The sequence below is a fragment of the Cyprinodon variegatus genome, unplaced genomic scaffold (assembly GCF_000732505.1).
Source record: "Cyprinodon variegatus isolate N-32 unplaced genomic scaffold, C_variegatus-1.0 Scaffold932, whole genome shotgun sequence".
NCBI classification, from domain to species: domain Eukaryota; kingdom Metazoa; phylum Chordata; class Actinopteri; order Cyprinodontiformes; family Cyprinodontidae; genus Cyprinodon; species Cyprinodon variegatus.
Window position 1 is genome coordinate 25,865 of NW_015151385.1, and position 14,786 is coordinate 40,650.

The following is a 14,786-nucleotide window of genomic DNA, read 5'->3' on the forward strand; positions in this document are numbered from 1 at the left end:
TGGCCACTTCCTGAGGGGTTAGCCCAGAGGGGAGCAGCTGCCTTCTGTAACTCTAAGGAACGTCTCTGATCTGAGTAAGATTACAATTTCTATCAAAATCTGTTGTCATGTCTCCTTTAATACAAATAAGTTATTAAATGATATTTAAAGAGTTTGTACCGAGCGATCTCTTTCAGGGAAAAGAACCGCAAAGAGACAGCTTCAAGGTGTAGACACAGAGAGCCTATTCTTTAACAAAGGAAACAATAAAAGCAGCAGTGCTGGAAAAGCTGCTAAGGTTCTCCATTTTATCACAATCACTTTTTCCAGCAGGGCTATGTAGGTTTAGACTTTTTTCTTACTCCCCTAATGAGAAAAACCTTAATTTGAAACAACAATTTTGTTTACTTGTGCTTTTTTTTTTTTTTTTTTACAAATATCTAATATTGTGATAAACATGGAAAAAAAAAGAAAGAAAAAAGAAATAAATATATCAAGAAGGGTAGGAAACTCTTCTTATCCCATTGTAGAAAGGCTAAATTGGCAGACAGTATTCAAACTACTGGTAGAAGCCAACTTTTTGTGTCATATATCACTAATCTATGAAAACTATGCATTAGTGTATGAATAATAATAACAAGATATTAGTTATGTGGAAATAAAAAGGTCATTACATGAGATGTCACCATCCAATCCTATATTTCGCAATGGGTTCTGACCAAGGCATTTTTCAATTATTTTGCATCCCACTGTAAAGAAAATGATTCCCCACTACTGGTTAACTGTTTGACAACAAGCTGGATAACCAAGAACCAAACAACAAGACTGGTGTCTCTTGCTAAAAATATTCTAATACCGGTAAATGAGAGGCATCCCCTTTTTACAGTTACTCTTAGGTAAAAGTTCTTTCATAAAACAGAAAAAAACTATTCAGCATATCAAGTTAGTTTATTAAAGATAAACTAAAGCAAACATATTTTCAAATGTCCCTCTTTGCTGTAAAACACCCATCATGTCCCACTAAAAAGATCATGTGCTGGTAGAAACTGTCAAACATATTTCTTCCATTTCTCCACAGTATTTCCCACAGTTTCAAAACATCATTATTAGGTTAACTGTGGATTTTGTCCCCCGCCTCGGGCCAAATAATTGCCGGAGACACACATTATACTGGAAAGCAAAAGATGGATGAAATGGTCAGAGCAAATTGCCACAGTAATCATCATTGTTAAAAGTAATAAATGCACATGTATTATCAATAATGATACATTAAAATCCTATATCTACATACATGCCACTAAGAAATAACTTATCCATGAATTACTGATATGTTTTTTTATATTATACCAAAAACCAAAAAACTAACCTCTGCACCAGCTGAACAATACTTTGAGTGTTCATGAAGAAAACCTCCCGATCAGCTTTCCTCTGCAGTGTGGCTGCATGGCTGTCTAGAATGTTGGCAATCTGAAATAAATAGGCAATATTTATAAGTTATATATATATATATATATATTGTACTAACATCAGCATGCTGGCATAGACAGGCTTTTACCATTTGACTGGGGAACTGGCAGAGGACAGAGGTGATGTTGCTTGCATACTGAGCCATGACCTTACGGATGTCCTTCTCAACACTAGATGGAATACGACTGGCCACACTGGTCATGATCTCCTGAAGTTCCAGCAATGGAAGTGACGGGTCCCTCAGAGTCTTCATCAGGGTTGTGACCCATTCTTTCAGCTGCACCAAGAGACATGAAAATGCTTGATGATAGTGCGATGGTTTCATTCAGGTATCTTTGACAGATGGGAGATATATAACGATACACACCTTAGTGCTAAAGTAAGGCTCTTCAAGGCAATACCCGTCCATCACACGGACCAAATTTTCAAGCACATTGTGGAACACCTGGTGAAGCTTTTCTCCAACCATTGGCAATGTCTGCTGGGGCGGCAATGTGGCTGTGTTGAGTTCCACCTGTAACAGAAGCCAAAGAGAAAAAGATTACCAAAACGTTAAACATCAGCATCGAGGGCACAGGGGTTAAGCGTGCAACCCATGTTCAGAGGCTTTGGTCCTTAACGTGGCCGTCTCAGGTCCGAGTCCAGGCCTGTTGACCCTCGCCACAAGTCTCCCCCCTCTCTTTAATCCCATTTCCTGTTTTGCAACTTTCAACAATAATAAAATAAAGGCTACTGGAATATAAAAATTATCTATTAAAAAAACCATTAGCGTCAAATTAGCTAAATCTTCAGAATTAACTACTACATATGAAAATTACTTACCTTGTGTATACTGCTGGGGTCATCCAGATCCATACTTGCCATGACACAACCAGGCTCCAAAACAGCCCCTGGCCTCTTGACAAAGTGTATACAACCAGATTGCTGAACAGTTAGAGTCATCACCATCTTCATCACCTGAGAACACAGTGCAATAAAACATGGGTAAACAGCAAGCAGACATGAAAGTTATAATAAAAACTGAGACACAGTTCTTTTTCTAAGAGTTTGCCAAACCTCAATCTCTGCATAAGGTTCCCCTGCAAAAATATGACCTCCATCCTCCACTGTGTACTGCAGTAGTTTACCAGCAGAGGGTGACCTCAGCACTGTGGGATCCCTCTCCTTCTCAAAAACACAAGTCTTGTTGCCAACGGTGATGCGGTAGCTACAGTGATGAAATAATGTGGGAAAGGAGTAAATATGAAGTCAGATAGGAAGATGATTAGTGTGGATTTCACACAGCGCAGGTCTTGCCTGTCTACTTCCTCCTTCATGTATGTAGTGTGACTGTTGCCATCATAACACAGCAGGAGACCCCCGTCATTCAGCCTGTGAACGTCTACTTCAATGTCTGAGCCGTTCATGACGATGACGTAGGTTGTTTGAGATTGGCGAGCCACCTAAAGCCAGCATAAGTCATAGTTGTTGAAATAAGAAATGTTCATAGTCCTTGAACTTTTTTGTCAATTTACAGCCACATACCTTAATGTATTTTCTTTGTGATTTGGTGTGAACGACAACAAAACAGTAAGTTTTCATGCATGTTTTACAAATTAAAACCTGACATGATAACTCTAGAATACCCGTAGAGCTCCAGAGCTCAGGTATGATAATTTGCAAATGTGACCTTTATGGATAAACAGCAAGAAGAAAGCTAAAACAATCCCCTTTTGCTGTTTATGTACAAAGTATGAAGGGAACATAGCAAACATCTAGTAGATGTTGCAGCTAGTTAAGATTGTAACTGCCATTTCTGCTCTACAGAGGCACAACCCTCTGAACAGTTTGTTCCTGCTGGCATATGGTGGTGGGAGGATCATGGGGTGTGGAAAAACTTTTTTTTTGCTGGCCAGAGTTAATGTAAAATGGAACTAGGATTATTTTGGAATAAAACTTTGAAAATCCTGAAAAAGATTTTAGAGAACATCAACAGGTCACCTTTTTACAGGAAAAGCCTAACCTCAAAGTAAAACGGAATAATTTTAACTAAAGCCCATTATGCTCCATAGTAGAGGACTTGTAGATGTACATGCAGCAAAATGGGATTCCCCATGGCATTACAATTAAGTAGCTCAAGAACAAAATACAGCAAACTCATTAATCTTTCATTTGTATCAACTTGATGCAAAACTGTGTTCTTTTATCACATAAAATCATTAAAAAATACATACAGATTTATGGCTGTAACATAGTGTAAAAAAAGTGGAAGGGGTGTTAATTATTTTTGCAATTTACTGTGAATAAAAAATACCTTCAAACAATACTTGACTCCTTCATATATTAGGTCTACATTGACAGAGTTGAGCAGGCTGTCTGCCGGCAGCACCTGGCCTCTGCAGATTCAGGAGATAAAAGTCAGTCATTTAAACCCACACTGTTACAGTGACACTTAACAGAAGACTGTCACCACTGGCCTTTCTAGGGAGTGCAGGAAGTCTGCCATGCTCTTTCTGAAGCTGGCGTCAGCGACATGCAGAGCTCCACAAACAATGCCCAGCATGGTATCTGGTCTTTCTGCCTGGAGAGGGAGAACGCTTATTATAGACAATAAAGCAATAGTTGGCGCCAGAACAAATGATCATGTCCTCTTGAAAAGAATCTGACTGACCTGAACTTTCTCTGCAATGAGATGATCCAACCAGCCAGTGTCGATGTCATTGTTTCTGAAGCTCTCAGTCTCAAGAAGCTTGATGAGGTATTCCACCGTAGTCCTAAAATCCCCTCTGATGGACAACTCCTTCATAGCCACCACCATGTTTCTGTGGAACATCCACATGCCGATTTAGTATTTGAAAAAGTCCAACCAAGGTTGACAAACTCTTTAATTTCCACTTTGGTTTTTTAAATGATTGGTTGTTATGATATCAGTATAGATATTGCATTATTTATTTTTAAGGTAAAAAGCACCAAAGGAAAAATATGAGCATTATACAGCATCAGAACAAAAAGAGGCTTACGAGATGGCTTCCTCTCTGTTCTCTCCCCAAGAAAAACAGTGTCCAAATTGGGAATCTGCAAATTCATGGAGGCCACCAGTAGCCCCGACACTGAAATAACCCCAGACGTTTTTACTGCTGCGGAAGTTCAACTCCTGCACAGTGCCAGAGCTGGGCTTGAACCCCTGAGAATGAGCCCATGACCATAATCAGTATTGAAAACACACGAGCAAAACAGCGTGTTGAGGTGTTGATTATATTAAGTTATACCTCGTCTGGATTCTCACTCGTGATCCGAGCAGCTATGACGTGCCCTCTTGGATTTGGAATGCATTCTGGAGTTTCAAAATTAATGATGGTGTCCGCCCATGGACTTTCCTCATAAAGCACTCGGATGTCCTTAATTCTGTGCAAAGGGACGCCCATTGCAATCTAAAGAAAAAACAGTTAAACCCTTCCATCGCTGTCCAGATCCAGGAAGGGCTGTGTTTTGAAACTCTTGAATATGTTTTATCTCTTTTCAATCACATCTAGGAGGTCACCTGCAGTTGGGCAGCTGGCAAGTTTACATCTCCAATCATCTCTGTGCATGGATGTTCCACCTGTAAGCGAGGATTCAACTCCAAAAAGTGGAAGCTTCCATCTTCTGAGTAGAGATACTCCACGGTACCGGCACTAACATAGCCCACCATCTTGGCCAATCGAACTGCATGCTGGATAAAAAGGAGAAGAAATAACTTTTTTAAATAGAGCAAAACTTTGGTTGGGCCAAATAAACGTAACCAGAGAGATAAGCTAACCCGCTCCATCTGCTCTAAAGTTGAGGTGGGGGCAATGGTGGCGGGAGCCTCCTCAATGATCTTCTGGTGCCTTCTCTGTATGGAGCAGTCTCGTCCAAATAAGGAGATTGCATTTCCATACTCATCTGCTAGTATCTGCACCTCCAGGTGCCTTGCATGCTGAGCCAGCTTCATGATGAAAATGGGGGATCCCGGAACCTCTGTCTGAACCTATACTCGGAGAGAAAAATACAGGAGTAGAATACAGGGAATTCATTTGAAATAAGAAAAGGTTTTTATTCTGACAAACAATGAGAACACAAACCTGTCTGAAGAAACTTGGGAAATCATCTGAATTTTCAACTTTCCGGATGCCCTTTCCACCTCCACCTTCAGAGGCCTTGATAACTACTGGATAACCAATCCTTTCAGCTCCCTGAACAGAGAGAACATATTTTAAGATTTGGCTGAAAGCATTAACCTCAACACTTATTGCCAGCCCTGAAAAAGATGCATTAGAATCTTTAAATTAAACATCTTTCATTTCATAATCTCAGACTGATCTTCTTAGAACAATGTCACTTCATATTAGAGTTAATAAATTTTTCATATACCATTTTTAACAAGCGAGTCATTACTTTTTGTTTATCGTGGGTATGAAATATAATCTGTTATCCATCCATCATAATCAAAGGACAATAGAATTTAATAATCTAGTAGGAAACAAAGCAGCTACTTGTCCAAACGTGCCCATACAGTAAGAGCAGCAAGAACTAGTGTCAGTACACCATAAAGAGTACAGATTAAAGGAGAGCAAAGGTGAGTAAGAAAAAAAGGCCTTTTCTGTCTTGCATTCAGAGGGTGGATTGGTCAAAACCATTTCAAACATCTAATGTTCGAGTTAAGAAAAAAACCAAAACGGTCTCAAAAATAAAACCGAAATGAAATTATCTGTGGGTGCAGAATTTTAGAAAGGAGAGAGGTGCTGTTATGGGCTGTAAACTAGCCAACTCCGTTTGTCAGGACAGCATAGAACACGTAGTCCTGTAAAATATCAGAGCTTTCTAAAGAGCTTTGCATTTTAACCCACAAAATAGTGACAAATGCATTACCAGCTTATTAACTGGAACTGGAAAAAAAAAACCCAATCAGAATAGCTTCAAATTTGCAACAGGAAGCTCAAAACCTGGCAAACACTAGCTCTGCTTAAACCCAATGATTGTTGTAGGTATGGGTGAGGATCTGATATGCTGTTGGCCTGTTTCCTAGTAACGGTCCTGAATGCTTTTTAGAGCAGATGGCATTATAATGATAATGATTGAAAACCTGTGGGAAATAGAGCTGCAGCTTGTAACTATTTAATATAAGTAAGAAATCAATGAACCTTTTGATTATTTGATGAATCATTTCATGTATGAAAGCTAATTTTAATGAATTAACATTCCTCAATAGTCTTAAACTTATGAATAAAAATACATTTATGGCACATTTAAGATGACTTTTAGCCTAAATGGAAAAAAAAAAAGTCAAAGTTTATTTCAATGGTCACAACAGTGAGATTCAATTAACAAGTTCTACATAAAAATTGTGGAATATACAAAAAAAGATAATTTTGCTTAACTGAATAAATAGGCTATTTCTTTTTTTTATGTATTATTTGGGTTGCAAAAGGTGATAAATATGAGGTTTTTATTTTATTTTACAGATTTTAAACAAGGTGAAGCTAAATCTATATCTCATCAGGAGAACTGGACAGAGCATATTTATATAGATGTTTTAAACTTTGATGGAAAAAGTATGCATTTCTGTACAGTTTGGGCTTTATTGCTTTAAAATCTGTATTTTCTATTTAGCAATTCGATTCAATTACTAAACACATTGATGATTATCTCAAAAACTGATTAATCACCAATAATCCAATCGATTAAGGCCTAATCCAAATAAACCATAGAGTTTTAATACTTCCCCTGTTGTTTTCATCATAGGAACAAAATCAAAGATTAATTACTTTTCAAGCTCTTTCTGCACATCTGTCTCCGAATAATTATTTCTCAAATCGATTAATCTGTTGATTATTTTTTTGATTAATTGATTAATAATTGGATAGCCAATGGTTCCTTAAAGAAGATTTTTTTACAGAATTAAACCAGGTTAAACTGAAACTTTTCCACTTGAGAAGTTCTGGATGGAGCATACTGATGAAAGAAAAAGTTTTTCTTATCTTAAATGAAAAATGTTTATATATTTCTTTACAATCTTGATATAATTACTGCTCTAGGTGGGTTGTTCTGCCAACTAAAGGCATTTTTTACAGTCTCTATACTCCAGTTAACGATTAATCGATTACTAAATTAGTCAACGATTATTTCAATAATCTATTAATCATGATTATTCCGATTACTTGTATTCCATAAACAAACTTACTTCAAGACCATCGTCTACATCACGGACACAGCCCTGTGTATAGATCTCTTGAGGAACACTGATTACATGACCCTGTCTTTGGTCCTCTTCGGTCCATTCCACTCTCAGACCTGGACATGCCATATAGGCATATAAACAGACGTACAACAAGACAGAGTGTATAAATATTCAACCACACTGTCTAGGAACTAATAGAACAGAGTGAACTCTGACAGTGAAGGGAAGTAATGGATTACCTGATCCGCTCCATGGTAGTGTGGGAATGTCAGCGCTCTGAGCAACAATAGAAGATGCCACCTTATCTCCAAGAGCCCACATGGCCTTACTGGATGGACCTGCGAAATACAGCAGATTTAGGAGGATGAAGAGAAGAGTCTAGATCAAATGAAAAACATGAAGCTTTCAAAAAGCTTTTACCCAAAAATGAAATCCCTGCTTTGTTCAGGAGTTCAGGCAGCTTTGGGTTTTCAGATGCGTGGCCCCAGCCAGCCCACACAGCCTGCACAGAAAAAAGAAAACACAAGGATAAAAATATGTGATTACAGAGATAAGAAATAATAAAAAGGTTGAATGTCAAGGTAGACGGAGTAAGGGATATACCTGTACTGGGATTCTTTTTGCAATATCTACAATCAGCTCTACGTTGGCGTAGTTGTTATTATTGGAGCCACCAGGCACAGGCACATAATGGTCGGCCATTTTTATGTATTCTGCAAAAGAGAAAAAAAAAACGGAACAACTATAAGGATTTACAAATGAACCTCAGATCAACATCGTCCAGTTAAACTTGGATCAGATCTTTGTAATCACGTCTGAGTAAGAGTACCTGCATTAGCCTTCAAGTCTTCAGGGGTGACCATGACCACGAAACGGATCGTCCTCTCGTTACGAAACATCTCATAGGACCAGCGACGGATGGAACGCATGCATTTCACTGCAGCAATGCCATTATTGGCGATCAACACCTATGTTGTAGAAACTGATCAGTGTTTGGATCTTTCTGTTTTTTTCACGGAAACAAACCAAACAGTAACTTTTATTCATACCTTTTCTATGACCCGGTTGCCACCGAATCGAGTGACGAACTCAGCAGGAGATGCTACAGTGAAATCCCTGTGGAGATCCATCTTTCTGTGTTCACGTCCTTTTTTCACCAGGTGAGGACAAGACATGCTAGGCCTAAAAAGGAAAACTTAAAGGTCTGTATTTTGACCAGCTGCAAGGAAAAAAAACTCCCACAAAAATGTAAACAAGACATTTTTTGTCAGTGTTAAGGAGGTCAAATAGGAGTGAATTCAAATCGAAGACTTGAAATGAAGGTCATTTACAGAGACAGGTTGTACTTTTTAAAGTTCTTATCTTATCACCAAAATGTAACCTTTATGTAATTCTGTATTAGAAACCAAAAAGTAAAACATATCTATTTACTCGTTATTTAACTTTTTATCAGTAGTCAACAGTTCTTGAAGTTACAAAATGAGAAGATATCAAATAAATGACACACTTTTGCAGACCTTAACCTTTATCCCACTTTAGTTACTGAAAGAGAACACAGTGTTTTGCAAGGGGACTAAATAAGTATATTGCTCCTTAGAGAGCAAACTGTGATATTGAGTAATTGGGAAAGTTTCCAAGTATTATCTTTAACTCTGAGAAAGATCTTTCAACATGAAATGTATAAAATATTTAAGGGGATACTAAAACTCAAAAAGAGCTCTTAGGTCTCAACATGTAAGATAAAAGAAAACATAAATTAACTTTGTAAAAAACATTTTTTTTTTTTTACCTGAAATGTATGAGCTATAGAACATTAAAGCCAAATTATACACACAAATAAAACGTTAGGCAATTAGGTTTATGCACATTTACCTAATTACCAATAAAGCTTTAAAAGCAACATTTTATGAAAAAATAAAGTTAAAGACAGTTAATAAATTCTAATTTCCAGCCCCTTCATCATACTATTCTTGAATTTAACAATCGTTTTAACAACATACCCACAAAACCCATTCTGGAGCAACCAGAATTTCCCCTGAAAGATATACAGGCCCCTCTCCCACCTGTTTCTAGACACTGCTGGTCAGGCTGGTTTATATACAGGGCAAACACATGTTACCCTTACATTAAGGAAATATAGATTTTCTGAAAAACTAAAGCTACAGTAAAGGAGCCCTACTTAGTACTCTAAATAAGCTGACACTATTTTAAAACTACAGTTTTGAAGCTATTAGCAGCCATTCCTACTGAGCAGCTAACTTTAGGCTGATTACCAGAGCAGATAAGTATTAATAACCTGCCGATATCAGCTTGTAAAGTCCCCCAGAAGTATTCTAGAGAGAAAACAGTGGCAAAAAAGATCAGGTCTACGGTATGTTTCCAAATCTCAATAACATTAAATAAATCCATTGTAAGGTTATCATTTGCAGAGTTATAATAACATATTTTAATATCCTAGCAGGTTGCTTCTTTAACAGTTAAAAATCATAATTATATTTTAATATTCTCAGCTATATAATATTTTTGCATGTTTTAATATAAAGGTGCAAATGCCATAGAATTATTGTTAATTGTTAATAGTGCAACTCTTTTTCATTTTCTATACAGTACTTATATTGTAGCTTTGAGTATCTACCTATATTGTTATCAACCAGATATGTTAACATCAGGAATTCTACATACTTTTTAATATGTATTAGATGTTATAAAGATTTGATCAAGTAATATTACTCAAAACCAAGGGTAAGAGAACAAATTAACCAATGGGATCATAAACTTTAAACATAATCAGATAAAAGTGGAGCATGCAAGTGGATTCATTCCAATATTTGTTTTTTAACTAATACCTGACCAATATCAGATATCAGTGTTGGACTGGGACATCCCTAGTATCTTTATTTAAGGTTAAAATAACAAATATCTCCCATATCAAACCACCCATGCATAATGAAAGAAGACATTTAACCCAATAGCAGTACTGTATATCAAACTGGTTCCCAGATGTCTTAGCCTCTGACTCACAAAAATAAAGTCAAATAAAAAAAAAATCTTTAAGAGAAACATGACCCAGACCTTAATTTAAGTAACCATTACAGGTGAACAGGGCTGAGCCAACACTAAATGAGCAGAGACTTCCCTCAAACATAATACTGATCACAAAAGCAAAAAACATTTCACAGGTAGTGGACATGTTAATTAGGCTTAATTCAGTTGTTGCAAAGATAAAGATTAGGGGAGCTATTTGGAGTCCATCCATTTTTTTTTAAATTGGAGTTAAAGCAACATTAACAATGTCTAAAATATATCCATAATGATAATAATGATTATCCATCCCCTATAATGATTGGGGATCCTGATAAAAAAGTAATTTTGCCTATGCTTAGGGCTGACTCTGTTTTTAAAGCTATCCAACTAAAATCATAATTAATCAAAAAATAATAATGCATTTATAGATAGATGTTTATTTGTTGTATAAATAACAACATCTGATCCACATACATACCAATAGATTCTGTCAGCTCCCCTCTACTGTCCTTCATGCATTAAGATCCATTTGCTCTATACCAGCTGTTTCTGGGAGCATTCCTGCATGTCTGAGCTTATGTGAACTTTAACTCTTGCACTGTACCTTCCACCGAGGAAGTACAACATGCAATTAAAATACAGCCTGATAATTTTTTTTAACAACTCTGAGTTATTTAAAGTGGCAGGCCTGCAGCAGGTAGAGGTCACTTTAAACGGGCTCCGAATATAACCTATTGTAGGATTGAGCTCTAATCATAATCATGAGGGTATGTGAACAGAAACAATGCCAGCTTTTTTATGCACCGTTTCATGTCAATCAATGTCTCTTATGTGATGTGCACGCAGTTACTATAAACTGCATTGCTTTTTATGTTTGTTTGTTTTACAATTTCCTTTAAGAAAACTAAGCGCTAAAGTGAAATGAACTGTGTGAACTGCAGAAAACTCTGTTTCCTGTTATATGGCGCCTGCACAGCGTGCACCAGCTGCTGTTTTCTGTTCTCATAAAGACATCAGAGTTACTTTTCTGCAGTTTTGCTAAAACTTGAAGCTGATTGTTTACATACCAAACCGAGTAGCAGCAGCTATCAAGTGTGGGTTCAAACAGACAGAGGGGAGTGAAGGAAAACACTCACCTCTGGAGGTAAGGGAATAAGTTATTCCGCTCCATGATCTGCTCCCTTTTACACCGCTCAGGCTCTTTAGCGGATTTTTGAAGCTATTTCTTCCCAGATCATAACAAACGGTCTGCACATAAAGTCCTTCCTCCTGGGTGCAGCTGAGCCTCCTCCCTTCCCCCCTCCCACATGAACAGCAGCACAATATCTGCAGATCCTCTGAGGCGCATTGTTGGCTGCAGATATGCAACAGAGCAGACCCTCCTCTCCGTTTTTATTTCCATGCATCTGTTGCTTCCAGACTCTAATTTTCTATTTTTTTTTTCTTATCATGCACGTTTTCTTACAAATTTAAGGTGTATGTTGAAATTAAATGTTGCAGGATTTTTGCAGACAGGAACTGAATTCATGCAAGAAAAAACAACTTTTCTGTTTACTATCTTCAGTCTTGGTTGAAGTGTGTGCAGAACAACAACATGCTTTAATACATGCTGGTTCCTCTTTGTCTGGAGGAGGAGTTAGTAATAAATGAAAGTCAGAAAGATCAGTGTTTTTTGAGGGGGGGTGTTAAACCAACTCCAGTCCCCCAGGACCGCTGTCCTGAATTATGTTGCCTTTCAATGATCTCACCAGCATGCTGTTAAGTTAGATTGGCTCCTGCTAACTACCCAATTGTTGGATCTTGAAGATCTACACATCTAAAGGTCACAGGATGCTCTTTTGATGACTAGTTTGACACTATATACTTAATTTCTTTTCAACTTCTTCCTCTGCAAAAAAAATAGATTTATGGAGTACTTCACATATATGTCCAATAAACAGGTTTCTCACCTGAGCTGTGAATCCCTGCTGCTCCTTTAAAGTTACCAAGGGTCTCTTGGCTCCTTTTCAATCTAATATTTTTCCTTTGTTAGCCTATATTATGTATTAAATGAGACTCAAAGCCTGGGATGCTGTTTTATTATTTCCCCTGCTTTAAACTTCTCCATAATGATCCCCCCACTTTCTCTCCTGTGTAAAATTTAGTTAAAAAACTAATTCCATACTAGCATGACTGAAGGTTCCCCCAAATCGTAAAAATATAATGTTAAAACTGAGCTCTGGTTGTCAACATGATATGGGGATATTTAGCATATGGATTCGCTATATTTTGTAACTTTAACGTTTGAACTTGTCAAATGCAGAACAGCATATAATAGAATAAATGAGAACATTTTAAGCTCAGTTTGTAACTCTGTTTCTCACATTCTTTTTCTGAAATAATTCCAAAAGAAAATGCAGTTTTAGTGACTATATTCAAAACTTTAACCAGATCTAGCTTAGGAAATACAGCTAGAATTTAAAATGTCCAAAAAAGTAACAAAATTACTTTATTCTATTTCTTTGTGAGAAGATTACAATAAGCCAGGTGCTAAGATCAAGGTGTGATGTGTGTCTTTAAAGATAAAGGTTGTCATTTAAAACAATTTAATGTAATAACCACTGTATATATGAAGCACTAATTGATATTTGTCCTTTAGAAGTTGGAAGAAGGGAAAGCAATCTGACATATTTCAAATGAAAATAATAGCCACGTGACATACTTATCTAGATTTTTTATAACTATATTAAACCCTGTGCAATATTGTGGTAATATAAACGTCCATCTACACCATTAAAAAAACAAAAGACATTAGTTATTCTGCATCCTACCTTTCTCACTTTCATGATGATGGTTACCAAAATAAGCACGCCAAGCAGAGCAAATAACTATGAGCACTAAACTACTCTTCTGACCCTCATTAAACAAAACATTTTGCAGCAGAAACCAAAAAAAAAAAAAAAAAAACCCAGATTAAAAAAGGGGTTAAATCAAAAAATCTGTTAAAAACAGATTACTGTGTTGTGACCCAGGTCGCAAAAAATATAACTCTGAAAGTCACAGGCCCAGGCTCTTGTTCCAATAATAGAGCCGAGATGTTTGGCAGGCATCAAAAGCACAGCTCCATGCAGTCAGGTGATAACACTTGCGGAGAAGGAGAACAACGCGTTAGCAGGCTCTATATATGTGCTTCGATTACATTAGGTCAGCCAATTTTAGATCGGACCTGGAAAACAATCCCTGGTTAGTTATTTGAGGTTAGTCAGATGCGTTTGAACGTCACATGACAGTGCATTAAAACACCCCCTGAGCTCAGATGGTGGGAACTAAATTTACTTTGATGAAGACAAATTCTTACTTTAGAACCACAGAGCTGGGTGGTGGCACAGCAGCAATTGCCTGCTCAGTGATGGATTTGGAAGCTGATGCTCCCCTTGGAGGTTTTGTCAATAGTACTTCATCGTCTGAGGAATTATCTTCCGATGCTCCAAGGATGAACTTGAGGCGCCCTCTCATCTCTGATCTTGAGCTCAGCCTCGGTGGGATGGCTTTTGAGGGTTTCTGGGTGTCCTGCAGCTGTGGATGCGGTGAATTTACCTCACAGGAGGCCTCTGTATGATCAGACTCTGCTCCTGAGTCGGAAAGACCTGTAGACTCAAAACACTGCGGACGGTTGTTGCCATCGATACATTTCGATTTGGGTACAGCTGCTGAGAGGGAAAGGCTCTCTGCATGAGAATCGGACTGTGCAATGGAAATCTCCTTCTCAGCTGATTCTTGACTTTTTCCAGGCATAGCTACTGTTTGGGTTTTATTTCTCCATAGTAGCAGGAATACCCAGATAAATACCAAAGCTACAAGCAGGAACATTTAAAGGCATCCTCCCGATGCTATAAGAAGAACAAGATGGACATAATCAAATGCAAATGGAAAAATTACCAGCTTGAGCTGTTTAATTGCGTGGAGGAAAAAAATGTCAGTCACTCTAACATAACAAAACGTAAAGGAAAAAAAAAAATCAATCAAGGGTCTACTCATTTATTTCACAATAAAATTTATTATAGTTAATTATAATAAATAAAAACAGATTTAGTCATAAGAAACTGGCAGAAGCGAAGGGTCCAATAAACTGAAAAAACTCACTTGTAGCATTTGATCC

The 14,786-nt window shown here is 37.4% G+C and overlaps 1 protein-coding gene across 3 annotated transcripts in view; it reads right to left on the reverse strand.

Moving 5' to 3' along the window:
* Positions 1-14,550, reverse strand: part of LOC107100048 (acetyl-CoA carboxylase 2-like) — a 33,719-nt gene extending 19,169 nt beyond the window's left edge. Inside the window, exons 1-21 of one of the 3 annotated variants that reach the window (XM_015398397.1) lie at positions 13,986-14,550; positions 8,674-8,806; positions 8,454-8,592; positions 8,228-8,337; positions 8,045-8,126; positions 7,864-7,962; positions 7,628-7,737; positions 5,529-5,639; positions 5,225-5,434; positions 4,967-5,137; positions 4,695-4,856; positions 4,446-4,609; positions 4,097-4,247; positions 3,903-4,006; positions 3,740-3,821; positions 2,743-2,888; positions 2,503-2,653; positions 2,269-2,403; positions 1,814-1,960; positions 1,535-1,723; positions 1,346-1,446 (exon numbers count right to left, since the gene is read on the reverse strand). In XM_015398397.1, the coding sequence (XP_015253883.1) occupies positions 1,346-1,446; positions 1,535-1,723; positions 1,814-1,960; positions 2,269-2,403; positions 2,503-2,653; positions 2,743-2,888; positions 3,740-3,821; positions 3,903-4,006; positions 4,097-4,247; positions 4,446-4,609; positions 4,695-4,856; positions 4,967-5,137; positions 5,225-5,434; positions 5,529-5,639; positions 7,628-7,737; positions 7,864-7,962; positions 8,045-8,126; positions 8,228-8,337; positions 8,454-8,592; positions 8,674-8,806; positions 13,986-14,497 (3,209 nt within the window). In that variant the 5' untranslated portion in view covers positions 14,498-14,550. Of the gene's footprint in view, positions 1-1,345; positions 1,447-1,534; positions 1,724-1,813; positions 1,961-2,268; positions 2,404-2,502; positions 2,654-2,742; positions 2,889-3,739; positions 3,822-3,902; positions 4,007-4,096; positions 4,248-4,445; positions 4,610-4,694; positions 4,857-4,966; positions 5,138-5,224; positions 5,435-5,528; positions 5,640-7,627; positions 7,738-7,863; positions 7,963-8,044; positions 8,127-8,227; positions 8,338-8,453; positions 8,593-8,673; positions 8,807-11,784; positions 11,953-13,985 lie in introns of those variants that run through there. The other 2 variants (XM_015398399.1, XM_015398400.1) reach the window with 2 other exon arrangements.
* Positions 14,551-14,786: the final 236 nt, after the last annotated feature.